Source organism: Platalea leucorodia (assembly GCF_965183815.1).
Source record: "Platalea leucorodia genome assembly, chromosome: 6".
Classification (NCBI taxonomy): Eukaryota; Metazoa; Chordata; class Aves; order Pelecaniformes; family Threskiornithidae; genus Platalea; species Platalea leucorodia.
Window position 1 is genome coordinate 33,469,504 of NC_138828.1, and position 16,325 is coordinate 33,485,828.

Consider the following 16,325-nt stretch of genomic DNA (forward strand, 5'->3'; position numbering starts at 1 on the left):
TTGAGGGTAATCTAGATGAAAAATAACTCTTTGGATGTTTACTTGTAAACTGGTTCAATTCAGTGATCTGTTTTCCAGCACAGCCACAGGTTATGGCTTCAAAATATGAAATATTTGGCTTTTAAATTATTGCCATATGACTTGTTTCCAATATGACACAAGTATTTGTGCAACCTTGCCGCGAACTGGCATAGGGAACTGGTCTGACTTCAGACAAAAATTAAACTAAAAATCACTTTTTTGCAAGGTTTTTTTTAAAGCCAGGCCAGCTCTCTGATCTGACTTTGAACATGGCCCCATATCCATTTGCAGCAGGAACCAGCAGCAGGGAGAAATGTCCCCAGTTGCTCCTGGGGCTGAATGCTGGGTTCTCCAAAACCCCATCCTCCCTGGCACAGTGGAGAGGGTGTCAGTCCGTGGCAGAAATACGGAGCCAGTGGTAAGGAGGGAACTTCCCAAGTCCATTTTACCACCAACACAAAGATACTACAGAAGCGTACAAAAAAGCAGGAGTGCACAGCTGTCCGGTATGATGAACTGGTCTGATGTTTGGAGGTGCATTCGACACTCTCTCTGCCTGCCCCATGTGGTGCTGTGCAGGGATCCAAGCACAGTTCAGCTCCACATTGCGATTCTTCTCCTTCTCCTTCTTCTTCTCCCTCTCCTTCTCCCTCTCCTTCTCCTTCTCCTTCTCCTTCTCCTTCTCCTTCTCCTTCTCCTTCTCCTTCTCCTTCTCCTTCTCCTTCTCCTTCTCCTTCTCCTTCTCCTCCTTCTTCTCCTTCTTCTCCTTCTTCTCCTTCTTCTCCTTCTTCTTCTCCTTCTTCTCCTTCTTCTTCTTCTTCTTCTTCTTCTTCTTCTTCTTCTTCTTCTTCTTCTTCTTCATCTTCATCTTCATTTTCATCTTCTTCTTTCTTTAGTGCTACAGGGATAATGATAAGGTGAAGAGAAATTAGCTAAAGCTGTAAAGTTAATGGTTATAAACTATAAGTACATTATATCCCAGCACGAGCACTTTCATCCATGAGTTTAAGGCAACTCAGCTTATGTGCTGTAGTTCTACAGATCTATTTAATTTTCCATAACTTACTTTAGTACTTCACTGGCATAGTTTTCCAAAAGTAAATTATCTGTCTGAAGAAGGGACTTGTTTCGCTTTTTGTTCTGTGTCTGGACATGACCTTCCACAGTGAGGCCTTGGATCCTCGCTGGGTTCACATGCTCTACAACAATATAAATAATAAATCCACTATGAAACGTTTGACTGCTTGATGTTGGAATGAAGTGAAAACATGTCCCAGTCTTTTTTAAGTGCTTCACTTTCCAGGGAGCAGAAATGCTGTTTTCTCTGTTTAGAAAGGTCTCTCGCATCTATGCAGTATGGCAATCAAATGTAATTTAAATGACCAGCTATTAATACTACTAATTCTTTTTCTTCTCCTTCTCCCTCCCCAGATCTCCGGAAAACTTTCGAGCAGGAGCCTTTGGGGAAAGAAGTGTCCCTGGAGCAAGAGGTCCTACTCCAGTGCCGTCCCCCTGAAGGCATCCCAGTAGCCGAGGTGAGCAGCAACAGCAGTGTGCTGGCACTTGGACATCCTAACTAAGGCCTGCTCGGTGGCTAATGGTGCAGAGAGTTAGGGCATGGCATGATGAATGGGTGTAATGGAGAGCTGACTGACTGCTGCTCATAGACAAGATTGATCGGGAACTGATTAATGGCTTTGGATTATGGTGCCTTGCTGGGCAGAGCTGCAGGCGGTTTGGTTTCAGTTTTTTCTTCCCTTTCAAAAATCGCAGGTATATCTGGCATCCAAGGAACACGTAGCTGGTGGAGCATATTAATACCAGCCTTCTATCTTTCCTTTTCCTTTTAAAGAAAAACACATTTTGCTTATCCCGAGAGGCATCTTTCAAGCATAGTATAAAGGCGTTTTCATGTTTAGTTTGCAAGATTATATTTCCCTCACATGTTTGTGCCCATGCTCATGCATGCACCAGCAGGCCAGCTCGGCACAAGAGGATGGACTGTGGTCCAATACAGGCTCCCAGGTGAAGCAGCATGAGGTGAGGGCAAGTAGGGCATGTGTCAGCCTAATAATCCATCTTCAGGGGCTTATCTGGTTTTCCTACTGGCATTTAAGTAAACCCAGAACGGGTAGCCTGCCCTCCACCTGACAGGAGTGAGCTTGCCCTTCAGCAAAATCTGTGCCCACTGACAGCGGTGGGTGTCCCCGTGAGCAGGAGCTTGCCTAAGTGCAGTGGTGGCTCCAGCTTCAGCCTCATTGCTCACAGGAGGGGGGTCTCTGAGTCACAGGGGGGCCTCTGAAATCCTAAATCCACTACGGCTGTTAAGAGAAAAATTGATTGTTAATGACGGTAATTCCCCTATCTGAATTCTCCTCGGTTTTCCTCTGCCACGCGCAGAAGAAACTGTTGCCAATTTGCATTAGGATAACTTAGACTGTCATGGCTAAGTAGCAAAGTGGTTGTCACTCAGCACTGATGACTGATTTCTCAGGAGATGAAGCTTAAAGTGTTACTTCCCCATCTAACCCAAGTTTAAATTTAATCAGAATTGCAGAAACGTGTCCACAAACATCAGAAGGAATAATTAACATAGAAGATTTTTCCCGTTTTCTTTTTCCATAGGCTGTTTTCTTTCCCCGTTAAGAAGATACCTAAAACTGTAAAGAGCATTTAGGTCTGCCGAGCCAGCTCGCTGACAACTGTAATATTAATCAGTTGGCTTTCCTCAGGAACTTAGGAGCAATTTTTTATTTTCCTTTCTGATGCTTCTTTGCATCAAATCAACTTGCCATGTGCCATGACAGGAGTGTTTGCAATGGGATATGTTGTTCAGGCAGTGCAGGGTAGTACTGGGGAACTTCATTACCTTTGCCAGAAACAGAGATTGATGATGATGGGTAGTTTGTTTGAACGCAGTGTTACAAGCACCTCTGAAATTTCAGCAGCCAGTCTGGTTATTCCCTTGGAAAGGTCTGTAATGCCCGGTCAGGCAACTGGGACCCAAACAGCATGATTTAACATGATGCATGGAAGTGATCTCTGAAAAGATCCTCTGTGAGCTGCTCTCATAATAATTGCACTTTTTCCTACCTTCTAGTATCCCGGCTCACTCTGTCAATAGCTGAGATTCATGACTGTACGTTAACTGACTCTGAATCTTATTTGTACCGTGGTCGGGGCAGATACCAATTAACACTTGGCAGGCTCAGAAATCGTATACTCCCTGTCTGACATTCAAAAGAACCGTTCTCAATGTAGGTTTTTTTCCTCTTCTGACTTTTGAAGTCAGAAGGAGATCAAACACCCAGATTGGACAGCCGCCTAATACAGCCTCTTTGTAGATTCTTTCCAACACTATTAAAAGAACAAAGACCGGAACACTAATGAATATGAATACCTTAATGTGACACTTTATTACAGCCACTTGCTGAAGCTGGTAAGATAAATTTAAAAAAATGGAAAGATGAAACATAACTTGGTGGGTTGAAGGATTACATGATTATTTTAATTTAGAGATGAATGAGTTCCTTGCTTAAGACTTCGTTTATTTGTTCGGAGAAGTTTCTGATACGATGGTACAGATAACTAAGTAAGAAAGGACTTGGGAGAAGGCAGGCAGCGGGCTGAGGCTGTTTTCCATCTTGCTGAAAGACTGCATTGATTCCAAGTAGAGTAGGGTAATGCATATGCTGCAGCTGTGAGCAGCATTTCCAAATACTTTGGTGAGCATGTACCTCAGACTTCTCCCACTCTGGGCACTGTGTTTTGTTTTGGGTTTTTTGATACTTACTAGCTTCTGAAGTAGTCACTGGATTTAACACGAAAACAGAGGAAGAAAAGCTTACGCTGCGAAACTGTGTAAAATACACATTCAGTGTAATGTAATGCTGGACTCCAGAGTCCCAGCACCTTCCCTTTGCTTTTTCTCTTTGATTTTATTCTCCTTCAGTTTGTTTTTTTACTGGTATTTCAAAGCGATGGGAACAACCACGCTCAGGGATGTATTCTGTCCTCTTTTCAGTAGCTGGGGAATTTAGTCTTATAATTCCCAGCATATTTAATTGCAATTATCTGTGTCAAGCTCTTATGGATCAATGCTAGAGCAGATCTTACTATTACTGAAAAGCTGAACCACACAGCAGCATACAGCTGCTCCGGAGGGCAAGAAGGACAAAGACAGAGATGGGCAGGCGAAGCTTTTAAGGCAGCACTTACCAGTCCCCCGGATCCACTAGGACATGACGAGCATTAGAATAGGCTCAGATCACAGCCACTAGAAAAAAAAGCCCAAGATCCAAATAGAAGAAGGTGTGTTAAAATACACCAGCCTCATGGCCTGAGGTCAAATCAAAGTACATATTGCTTGTTCACTTGGGACAAAGTGAGGAACTGAGGGTTTGCTTGGTCTCTGGGAAAACTAGATCAGCTTCTCTGTGGCCATACACCCCTGCCGACCAGCCCTGTCCTGACCAGCGTCAGTGACAGCTGCACCGTGGCATCCCTCCCCACTCCCAGTTTTATTGCCAATATCAAGCTGAATCTACCTACAGGTTCTGAAGCTCCTGGGTAAATGTTTCCTCTTTTCCAATGCATGTCCCAGACAAGCAGCAGAAGGACCAGCGTAGGTGCTGTTGCACTGAGGTTTCCGCACATAGCTGAGGGGTGAAGGGGCAAACTCATGTATTCCTGCTATGAAAAAAAAAAAAAAAGGAATGTACATAAAAATAAACAACACCCTGCCCTAGCTCCATGCTTCCCTGCCTTCTGCTTTTCCTCAATGGGGAGAAATAGGATAAGGTGGTGAGATAAGCAGTCTGACCTGCCAGACTCAGCGGGAGCTGCCGGTGCTCAGCGGAAATCAGACAGTTGCAGCTCCCCGGTGTCAACAGAAACATCCATTTCAATTCCACTCTCTTCTGTGTGTGCATTTTTTTCAAATCTAACTTGAGAAGGCAGGAAGGATCCCATTCTGCGACGCTCCAACAGTAATGGCAGAGTTATTAGCAATTAACCCCTTAGCTCATTTAATTTGTTCTTTGAAAGATGGCAGCATCATATTGCACATGATAAAATATAGTTAGAGACACCGAGTCACATCAAATTAGCTCATTGCAATAGGTTATAGATCAAAAACATCAGTGAGATGTAAGATTGGTTAATACGCCATAAGCTGCCAGACGAACTTTTACGTTGAAATGTATGATTTGCGGCACCTTTAACAGGGGGATAATTGCTTCTTTAATTATAATTGAGGTGTTGCACAGAGTAGTTTAATTGCAGAACAGGGTGTAACATACAGTTTGGTGACCCAGTTGGGTTTCAAACTGGATGTGATATTTATCCACGTTCATGGCTTTAATTAGGAACTAGAGCAAGGGGAAAAGCATCCCTGAGTCAAGAGGCAGAAGAGGGTGTTTTGCCGAGTCAAGATGACTGTGACACAGGCTTTATTCAGCTGCTCTTGCATGGGCAAAAGCTGGTGGAAGCTGGGGACTTCTCCAAATAGGCAGCATCAGGTGGCTGCTCCATCTAATTGATTATTAATATGACTGCTGTTTGCTTTGTTTCATGAGAGCCACTTATGTTTTGCAGCAGTTATCCCTTAATTGGGAGTTCATGTGTATGCATTTCCATGCAGGTGTGTGTCGCCGAGGCAGCGTTTTATATTCCCGGCAGGAAAGTAAGCTCTAAGAGAGGCGAGTAGAGGAGCTTGTGGCCACAAATACTAATTAGTTGGGAAGTGACACTGTTCTTTGCAGTGTCTTGCAACATACAGCAGAGCTGCCTTCAGGTGTCAATGAGAGGAAGAGTGGGGAGGAGGAGGCTGGTTTGTGTGCAGGAGCACAGCCCAAAATGAATGAGGACTGCTCATTCATTTTGCCCTGGAGAGCCACTGGGTAAGGTCTGGCAATGCAGGCCAAAAGTACAGGATAAAGCTCCCCATAATTGTCAGTGTCTTGTCCCATACATTTCTGTTCCTTTTTACATAATTTTTACACCCCAGTCTACTGCTGGGTGGTCAGGACACTCTCTGGAGAAGCATGAGAGGTAGGTTACAACCCCCTGCTTGAGGACAAGCTTGCATTTGGGTCTTGTGCTTTCCTGGGAAATATGCTGACTACTAGGTTATTAGGTGGTCTTATTGTTACATTTTCTACCAGTTCATTTCCGCAGTGCAGGAACCCATGCCGAGATGGGTCTTCTTGCAGGACCAAGTTTTTTGAGACCTGAATTTTCTATGGGATCTACCGCTATACTTTTCCTTTCCAGTGCAGTTCCATTGATGCCAGTGTAAGTGAGGGCAGAGCGTGCTCGTAAGTGAATCAAGTTGCTGTATGATTAGATCTCACCACAGGCAAGGATGACCTGTGGGACTGGAGAACAGTTGGGTTTCTAGTTCCTCCATAAAATATTACAATGGGAGGTTTTCTACAAGAGCATTGACATGAACCCTGCTAGCTTATTCTCTCTACACCTTGCTTTTTGTGGCAAAGGTGGCTCTGGGATGCTGGTTTAGCTAACACAAACTACCTCTCCTCTTCAGGCTGTACTCACAAAGAGCAGCATTTTACTTTACACACATTTTTGGAAGATACACAGTGTGGGACACAGCTTTTAGCTGCATTTTTTGATGAGGTAGATGAGCATACTTCCCAACGTTCCCCTTAGAGAAGATAGCTCCTCATCCTGGAGATACTATTCTGTACGCCTACAAGATTAGTTCATCAGGTCCTACTTTGACACCGGCTGGTTCTTGTTTCCTATAGCCAACAGGCCTCCTACTGCCTGAAGCATGAGATTTACCTCTTGCAGAGTCCCCGGTTCTCACCAGCACCCTCAGTCACCCGATGATAGTGTTTGTCTTGGTCAGTTCGTCTGGCAGGAACTTCTTCAGATGCAGTGCTCACCTTAGGCATGAAGAATAACGATGCTTCCATGTTTTAACAGAGATATTTCCAAAATGCAGTCTGCAGAATGCATGTCAGTTGTCACTCAAGAGTCATTGATCAGGTTTTGCTGGGTTTTGCTCAGAAATTTCCATGTGCTTCTAGAGCTGATGCTTTTCTTTCACTAAAAAATGTAACCTGGACAAAATCCTGTATGCCTTTTAAAACTGGTAGCAGGAGTTGTCTGTACGACAACAGGCACTATGCAACTTGCAGGGAGGATGGGAAAGGGGCCATCCTCAGGGACTGCAGCCACCCCCGAACATCCTGTTCCCTTATTGAATTTAATGATCCTGAAAAGCATATAGCTCTGTGCTGTGAAGAATGAGATCCAGCTATCCATCCAACCAAAGAACCGCAGACGTCACATTGGTTACTCACTCAAAGCTGTTTCCAAACAGACCCTCCCAGTTGCTTCAGCGACTGGGGAGTCCACATGCCCACATGGTGCCAAAAGTGCCAACCAACACACGTGAGCCATGGGACGTCCAGCTCAAACCCCTCTTTCAGGTGGGAAAGGAAGCCCAGCAACTCCTGGTGGCCACATGGCAGCCGCCGTGGTTTTTGGTTAATAATGCCATGATCTGTATTTGAATTTGAGGCTCTACGAAATAAATTTCTCCATCTACTGCCACCTCAGCCTGTGAAGTTTCTTCTGTGACACTTCACTTCCCCATTGTGCATGAAGCGAAGCTGTAATAGGGCCGGAGACATCCAGCAGCTGGATGTACACTCTGTGTAGATTTTAGTACTCAAGCAAAAGCTGGATATATGTGCAATTAAGGAAGTGTTTCCACAGCAGGAACACAAATTCCCCTTATTGGCAGCAGAAGCACAGTAGCAACAATTGAACAAAATGTCATGGTGGTTTGCATTTGCTGTCTCATTCTCAATATGTGTTTTGCGGTCTCATAGCTGTAATTTCAGCCTATTTGGAGACCACCCTTTTTTTATCTTTTTTTTTTTTAACCTTAAATGGGTACAAAATCTATTTCCAGCAAGTAGTACATGGAGAACAGCACCCTCTTCAGCAGGCAGTTGCTGGGATGAAAGTGCACATTCGAAACCAAATCCAAATATCAAATAACATCCTTCAAAGAGGTACTCAAGTCTCAAGGTACCTGAAATAGCTGCTGGCTCAATAGCCCATATGAAAACTGCTAGACTTTTCTCAGTCTCACTTGGGCATCTTGTACTGTGTCCAAATCAGTAGTTAGCTTCACAAATCTTTTATTCTTACTGGCATGTGTTTGTGTGCCCTTACTATCAATATGGCATGAGATGCATGTCTGTTATTACAATTCAGGTGAAGCAGGGGCGCAGGGATTTCCCTGTGGCTGTTGGAGGCGATGCAAGCTCAGCGGGGACTGCAGCAAGGCGAGCAGTGCCGCCATGACTGGTCGGCATGGCTGCAGAGAACACCAGCCGCAATACCGGCGCAGGTGGGGGACCAGATGGAAAATGATCCTGCCGTGTCAGTCAGGCACGGGGAAGGCAGGGGTGAAATGGTCTCACCTCCCAGAATCCTAAATCCCCTTTTATCGAGGCAAATCTCTCGCTGCTCCCAATCGTTTGCATCTTGTTTCTTCTGGAGAATTGCACTCATGGGCACCGCAGGGCTTTGCCTGTGTCTAAACAGTAGAAGACTTGCTGTTTTCGGCAGGTGCTGTCTGCTCTGAAGATGACTCTAGGGCAGGTTGGTGTGGTGGAGGCAATGAGAGACCAGGATCCAGGACTCACACCCTGCTGACTTTCCTCTTGAGATTGCCAGAGGTGTAAGGAACGACTCGTATGATCAGGAGGGGAGAATCTAGAAGAGCTCATATCCCTTTTCCATTCCTGGGTTTATTTTTGGAGCAGATGTGCTGTTGCTCTACCAGATTCTAAAACAGTCATGCATACGCAAGTGTGCCAAGAGATTTAAGTGTCTAGTAATGCTAGTAACTTGGCATGGCTAAATTTGTGTCAGCAATTAGCTTCCGTAATAGGTTTTCCTGCGTATGTAATCACTTGTGTGATTTATGTTCCCTGTGTTCATTTAGTCTGCACAGAAGCCTGGCCCGGCTTTGCAAGTCTTAGTCTCTGCGTGTGCTGGCTTATTTCAGGCTGCTGCTGGAAACATCCTGCAGCAGCACAGGTCTGGCTGCAGCTCCAAGGTACAGCCGGAGCAGTGATCACGGGTTTTCTGTTCTTGCTGATGGTCTCGCTTCTCATGTTGGGTGGCATGTGGCAGGTTCCCTCTGTTAATTAGAACGAATGTGCCAATTATGTTAATGTATCTCCCGATACCAATCAGCGAATAATTAGAGACAACACATCTGTCTCTCACTGGGGAGTGGGATGACAGAAAAGATGCTACAAGGTATGTTGCTCTGAATTACAGCCGCCTTGGATCGTGTGCTTCCTCAGCCGGTCGTGGGGATAGCTCAGTCTCGTGTCGAGCTTGCCAGCGCATTAGCAGCACTGGATGTGTAGATCCAGGGCAGCTGGCAGGAGCCGTGTGCCTCACTGCTCTGCAAATTACAGCCAGAGCACTACGGAGCTCTGACCAAAGAGTAGCTGACTTTGGGTATGCTCCACCTCCTCAGCATCCGCAGTCGCTGTGAGTCCGGATTTCTTTCACTGCACTCAGACCTTTACAGAGGGGCCTTCTCCTGCTAGTCAGTTTGCAAACATATAGCAAAAATACTTTCTTGAGTGGAAAACTGAAAAAAGAAATGGGGATTTTGTGCCTGCTTTGTTCCAGGGGTCTGATGATAAGTAAGAAAAAACAGTTGCATGTTGTTGTAATTTTCCATAGCTGTCATCTCCACAAGGGAACACTTACCCCATCATTCATGGCAGTATCGTGGCCAATTAAATGATTTCTGTTATGATAAGGAAAAACTGGTGGCCAGGCTTTTTCTACATATATGCACAGCCATCTGTACATTTATTAATAACAGTTGGTGGGATATGCCTGATTTAATTGAATAAATAGAGCTAGGTACCTGTTCAAGAATTGTTGTGACTATAGCTAGTAAATATACATCCTCAATATTTAGGCAAAGCAAACATCTACTCTAGAAACGTCTTCTCCAGAGAACTGAAAAATGGAGCCATGAGGGCGTGATTTGGTATGACCCTGAAGACAGGCATCTTGTGCACTTTGAAATGCCCAAGGGTATCCTGCCGTCCCTCTGTCCGCTCGCCCGGAGGGGTGCAGGTCTCTGGCACATAAATGTCCGGTGCCTCATCTGCCGGCATCTTGGCGAGCATGGTGGTTTCCCCAGGGCACCAGTCACCGTTATTCAGGCAGCAGAATTAAATTCAGGATAAGTTCCTGCATTGACTGGATTAACAGCCTGCTTCAACGAGGGAGCTGCACCTTGGGGAATGGCATGGCATCAAAAGAGATCGTTGCTTTTAACTTCTGTAATAACAGTTTGCATACTTGTCATTCATAAATCACACTGTCTCGTTCTGCTTTGTACTCTTCGCTTTTGTATTTGACACCTGATCTCTTCCTACTTAGGTGACAGAACAACCCTGCTCCCACCTATTCTGGTTACCTCAAAAAAATAAATCAGAGGTTTGGAGGTGCTGAGCACTGCAGTCACCTGCACCAGAAAAAGTGAGGCCATTAATAACTGAAAATAAGTACCGACAAAAGCCTCATTTACATGTTGTAGTGTGTTTAATTAGTTACTATTTCTACAAGGACTGGTTCCTACCATTCCTACAAACATAGCCACTGGAGGGGTGTGCTCTTTTTTATGTTGTTCTACTGATGGCTAAAGTGTATAGGAAAGGAGACTCCTGCCTCTTGTCAAATCATCCATCAGTTCCTCCCTTCAGATTCGACAGCATTATAGTTCGCAACATGAACAGACTTGTGGCATCATAAAAACCTGGATGCCAGAAGAAGACTGAATTAGATATATTAAAGAGGTATATTGTAGAAGTGATGGGGTTGACATGCATACACAGTACCGATGTACTGGCAAAACAGATTTTTTCAGAAAAAAAGACATCCTGTTGTTCTGCAAACTTAACGTTTTATTGTTAGCAAATTCTGTGAGCCATTAGTGAAAAGGATCTTTTTCCTAAGGGATTTGGTGAAGAGCCAGAGGCGGTATACTGAATTATGAAGAGTATCTTTTTTTTCTGGTATTGGCAACTCCCGTTTTCATATCATCTTTGGTGTTTTTGCAGGGATGATAGGGAATTTAATGCTCATAGCTTTAATTTTGGCTAATCAGCTGAGACCCAGACTGAATATGCATGTGTGTGTTTTTGTGGAGAGAGAAAGTGTTGCAGAGTACGGGGAAGAGAGAACCGTGTGCTTGAGCATGGAGCCTTGCATAGTGCCGAGGGCTGCTGGAGTATGTGCTTGGATGGGCATACCAGAAACATTTGGGACTGAGCCTTAGACCATGTAGACTGTAGTCCTGTCCTCGCTGACGTCCTGATGTCCTCAAGGTGCAGAGCACAGGGAAAGTACAGGTGGATTTGAAGGTGGTCTGTACACAGCTGTGGCAGTGCGTGGAGCATCTTTTAGAGTCCTGGCACAAATCTGTACTCTATCCCAGAAATAAATAATGGTATTAAAACCCAAGAAAGGCGTTTTGTTTGTGTGAGAGACAGGGGTTAAGTGGCAGCCTACCACTGGTGGAGAGGTAAGTTCCTGGCTTGTTTTTCGGTCTGGGATGCATGCAGACTTGACCTGCGTGTGAAGAAGGAGCTAAATACTGCCACTGACTGAACAGGAATCTGTCTGTCTTGATTATACCGGATACCTATTAGGATTCAAGAAAGGAGGAAGAACAATTTTAGTCATCCTGGCAAGGAAAACCAGGTTATTGACTAAGAGCTTGGATCTTCCATGGTAAAACATGAATGTTGTAGTGACAGAAACACAACCTCCAAAGTTTTATGTCTTTTTTCTTCCTTCCCTGTTCCTCACAGACACACGTACCCATTTCCACAGCCCTTTTTGCACCAGTGATTTTAAGCTATACAGTATCGATAGTTGTGAGGCTGCCACATACTGCAGCAATCTGCTGTGGGAGAGGGGGGTTTAAATCAAGCCTTCCTCGGGGCGGTGGCTTTACATTCACTAACGTGTACATGTTTGGAAGCAGCTCACACCTGATGCACATCTGCCCAAAGTGGGGTAGGGGAGCTGGAGCTGCTTAAAGCAGGGCTAAATATGGGGCGTGGGTGGTGGGCAGCTTGAATTCAAGCCCGTGTCCACCAGCACTGGTCTTGCAGCCTTGGGCTGGCTCTGTCCAGGGATGAATTGAGCCTTTCATGTTTAACAGTGGGAGAGGCCATCGGTTTTCTCCCCACAGCTCGAGGTGGTCTGTACGGCTGTCTTGGGGCGGGGGAGCAGGTTCTCTGTTGGTTTTGGGGTATGTCGATGCTTGGGCGGTTCTTCAAATGTCTTTGGAAAAGTGGGGTTTGTAACAGCAGGTCTTGGCAGTTAGCACCTCATGGGTCCAGCTGATTGATTGTGTTTATGTTTTTCTTCCTTTAATTAAATCCTGGGCACAAGCTGAAGTGATCCAGTGACATGAAGGCCCGGCTTTGATCCATCCAGGGCCCCAATCCCATCCTTCAGAGCACGCTTAGTTCAAATGAAAACAAACTACTAGGTTTGCAGCCAAATTATATTAGGGTGGCTCAGAGCAGTCAGCGGGGATATAATAGGGTGTTTCTTTAGGAAGTCAATAAAGACAACATTGTCTAGATTAAAAATCACATATGAAAATATTTTTCTGTGTAACCAAGGAAATTACGCTTTATTAAAATAAAATATAGCTTACATAAGGGAAAAATAAGCACTGATGTAGGCTTTGTGATTCCCTATTTCCTTGGTAACTGTCTCTATTTTGTTTAATCCTGATAGCAGCAAAACAATAACATGCATGTACGTGTGAGTGCATGTATACTTAAAAACACTGGCGTGTTTGTAATTTGTTAGTGTGACTTACTCTGGTATAGGGCCTCATTGTGCTAGACCCAGGACAGGTACATACAAGGTTACTGCATTATTAACTGCCTAATTAGGCAAGACGTACAAAAGAATGGGTGAGATCTCTGCTGGTTTAGTGTTTCTGATGTTGTAAGGGAATTTTCTGTTTGTAGATATGGTCCTAAGTTATCACCCCTTTCTTATCCCTTGTCTCAGACTCTGAAAACAGATCAGCTGTTTGTCCCTATACAGTAGCTGGCAGCCTTTGAAAACGCATTGCTATTTTCAAGGCAAGGCAAGACAGCTGTTGTGTGGATGGGTGGGAGGGAAGGGGACCTGAAGGGAAAGGGCAGGCGTGAAGGGTGTTCTCCCGCGTTTCTGCCGTGGTGTTTCTTTTCAGTTGGCAGCATGCCTCAGGTGAGTCCTTTGTGTTGTGTCTTGACTCGTTGTGCTTTCTGGGATGAGCAATGTAATCCCAGATACTGTGCCCGTTGTGATGTGACCTGGTGCTGACTCGCTGCCTCCCCTCTGGCCCTTTGAAACCCTAAGGTGGAGTGGCTGAAGAACGAAGAGGTGATTGATCCTGTGGAAGACCGAAATTTTTACATCACCATCGATCACAACCTGATCATTAAGCAAGCCCGGCTTTCTGACACGGCCAATTATACTTGTGTCGCCAAAAACATTGTGGCCAAAAGGAAAAGCACCACAGCAACTGTGATTGTCTATGGTAAGTGATGCCTTGTCCCACTGCAAATAGGTAGGTGCACGCTCAAAGCGAGCAGTGGCACAGGAGGGGGATGCAGAATGCCTGTACGCAGCTCTTACTGTGGTGAGTGACCAGGCTGGGCTGCCTGTGCTGCCTCTTGACTTGCAGCCATATGCAGCAACTGCAGTCAGGGTTCATTACCGAAAATACTCAGAAGTGCCGATCTGATGGCTTGGCTTATTGGTGACAGACAATGGTGTTAAGGGAGGAACAGGCACCTACGCAAACAGCTGGTTGCCTCATTGAAGAGAAGGCGATCGCTCCCGTTGCCATAACACGCACTGGCTGGATGCAGCAAGGAGCCATTGGGGCTCTTCCTCCAGCAGGAGCATCCAAGGCATTGCTTTCTACCAGCACATTTCACGTTCTTAGTGTCACTTTTCAGAAATCAGAGTCAAACTGAAAGGAAGTTTGTGCTTCCAGATACTGGTAAGAGTGTCAGAGCACAGCAGAATCTTCCATCTTATATCTCTTTAAATACACTGATTTTTGGTGTCTACTGCCAAAACAGGCTCTGATGTCAGGGGCAAAGCACTCTGGGACTGCAGTTCATAGGCACGCGACCTAGCTTAAAAATAAACATCAGGGGACTACAAAGCACGGGGTAACATTGTTCTGTGTCTGCATCCGCAGCCTCGATCTAATATTGAGGATGGCCGTGCTTTGGCTGGGGAGGGGCCGGATGAGATGCCCTCCTGGGGTCTCTTCCAGGCTGTGTTGTGCTGCAGCTCTGCCCCACCAGTCTGAGCCTTTGCCCCTGCAAAGTTACTGCCCCGATGCGTCCCAGGCGGGAATATCCACCAGAACAAAACCTGCTCTGACGACGTGCCAGCTGACTGTCCTGGTGTTCCTTACAATCAGCTTAATTATAGGATAGACAAGTAGGAAGAAATCCCTATGATTATCTCTAATATTCATTTCATATTCAGGGTAGCAGTTAGATTTAATTGTAAGCAGTTGCTTCCCTGAAGTTACAATGAGGGCCTTTTAGTTCAGTTTTTATAGAAAACCGACTGAATTGAGTTGATTAGCAGTGTTTGTGATATTGAGGGATGGACCATGCAAGAGCACTGTGGTTTGTAACTGTGATGAATGCAGAAACATAAAGATGTAGGCATACTGCAACTCTTCCTCATGCATATACGGCATTTTTTTCAACAGTGCAGTCAAGAGACATATGTAGGGGAGCAGCCGTTTGTATGGGGTTTGCTACCAGAGCTGCTTAAGGGTTGTGCGATATCAGAAACATTTGGGTTTAGGGAATCTGAGCAGTTGGTATGTTATCCATACCCAGGCAATGACATTATTACATAATGCAGCACAGCTCCTTCTTCATCCATTCATCTATCCCAGAAACTGAGGTGGTTGAAAAAAGAGAGTCATCATAAATATCTTCCCAGAGATAAATACCTTCCCAAAGTCCAATAATAAAAATGTGTGAGTTCACTCTGAACAGCTTAAATATCTGTTATGGAAGTGCTGGGACATTCATATACACCAGCTATGTCCATAGAGGGGTGAGTGAAGTTGTCCTGACATCCTGAAATCACCTTCTGGAAAGAAAGGGAAAGAAAATTATCAATTTCTAATCAAAGCATGGGGGTCTCTCAGCATGCATAGGTGGTGGGTACATCTGAGAATGAGCTCGAGTGCAGGTTATCTCCCTTTGGAAAATGGTGCAGCTTTCAGAGTGAGTGCAGGCTTCTTGACTGGCAGAGCTGTGGGTGCTCTCTGAACCTGCAGAGATTTTGGCCATACACACGGCACCAGGTGCTTAGTGCTGGGTCAGGTCGGTTGTCAGGATAAGGCAGGTCACCTGCCAGCCGTAATAGTCATCAAATGCTGTTTTTCATTCAGCATCAGCATTTCTTCAACTTGTACAATGACTTCTGGCATCCTGTACATTCGGTACGTTGGAGACACGGGTTTGTGTTTGTTCGGTGTTGCTTCTCGTGCTCTTCCCAGCCATCACTTGTGACTGCTGTTGGAGGCAGCATGACAGAGCCAGGGGCACCTTCGGGCTGAACAGGGTGGCTTGCTTATGCGATCATACTCTTTCTCTCTTGCTTTTCAGTGAACGGAGGCTGGTCTACCTGGACTGAGTGGTCAGTGTGTAACAGCCGCTGCGGGAGAGGCTTTCAGAAGCGTACGAGGACCTGCACCAATCCTGCCCCACTCAATGGTGGTGCCTTCTGCGAGGGCCAGAGTGTTCAGAAAATAGCTTGCACCACTCTGTGTCCAGGTTCAGTATGAACAGTACATAGCCCTAGATAAATAGTTTGTCACCAGTCATTTCAGAAGACTATTAGTTACAAAAGCCTCCTTCTCTTTGTTAATAAATCCAACATTTCAATGAATGAATATGAAATTATATTACATAAGTAGATAAAATAGTGAGCACATTATATCAAGCGGCAGAGGACTCAGACCCACTTTTGCGGGCAGCTTGCACTAGTGCCTCAGCCCTGGTAATTCAGGGGATTTGAGGGACATTCAGAGCTTCAAATTGTAGGAGATAAAGTTTGAAAGCTCTGGAAAAGGACTGACATTTGAATATAGAAAGCAACTGTGATGTAAATGTATTTGCAATGTCTCTTCAGTCCAGCTGTCACAGAAAGTGGAGCATCTG

At 45.2% G+C, this 16,325-nt stretch overlaps 1 protein-coding gene across 2 annotated transcripts in view; it reads left to right on the plus strand.

Moving 5' to 3' along the window:
• The window catches only part of UNC5C (unc-5 netrin receptor C), a gene marked incomplete at both ends in the record, with an annotated part of 264,769 nt that overhangs the window by 201,377 nt on the left and 47,067 nt on the right, over positions 1–16,325 (plus strand). For both annotated transcript variants that reach the window (XM_082315446.1, XM_082315447.1), the window contains 3 exons: positions 1,453–1,556; positions 13,477–13,657; positions 15,771–15,938. In XM_082315446.1, the coding sequence (XP_082171572.1) occupies positions 1,453–1,556; positions 13,477–13,657; positions 15,771–15,938 (453 nt within the window). The remainder of the gene's footprint in view (positions 1–1,452; positions 1,557–13,476; positions 13,658–15,770; positions 15,939–16,325) is intronic.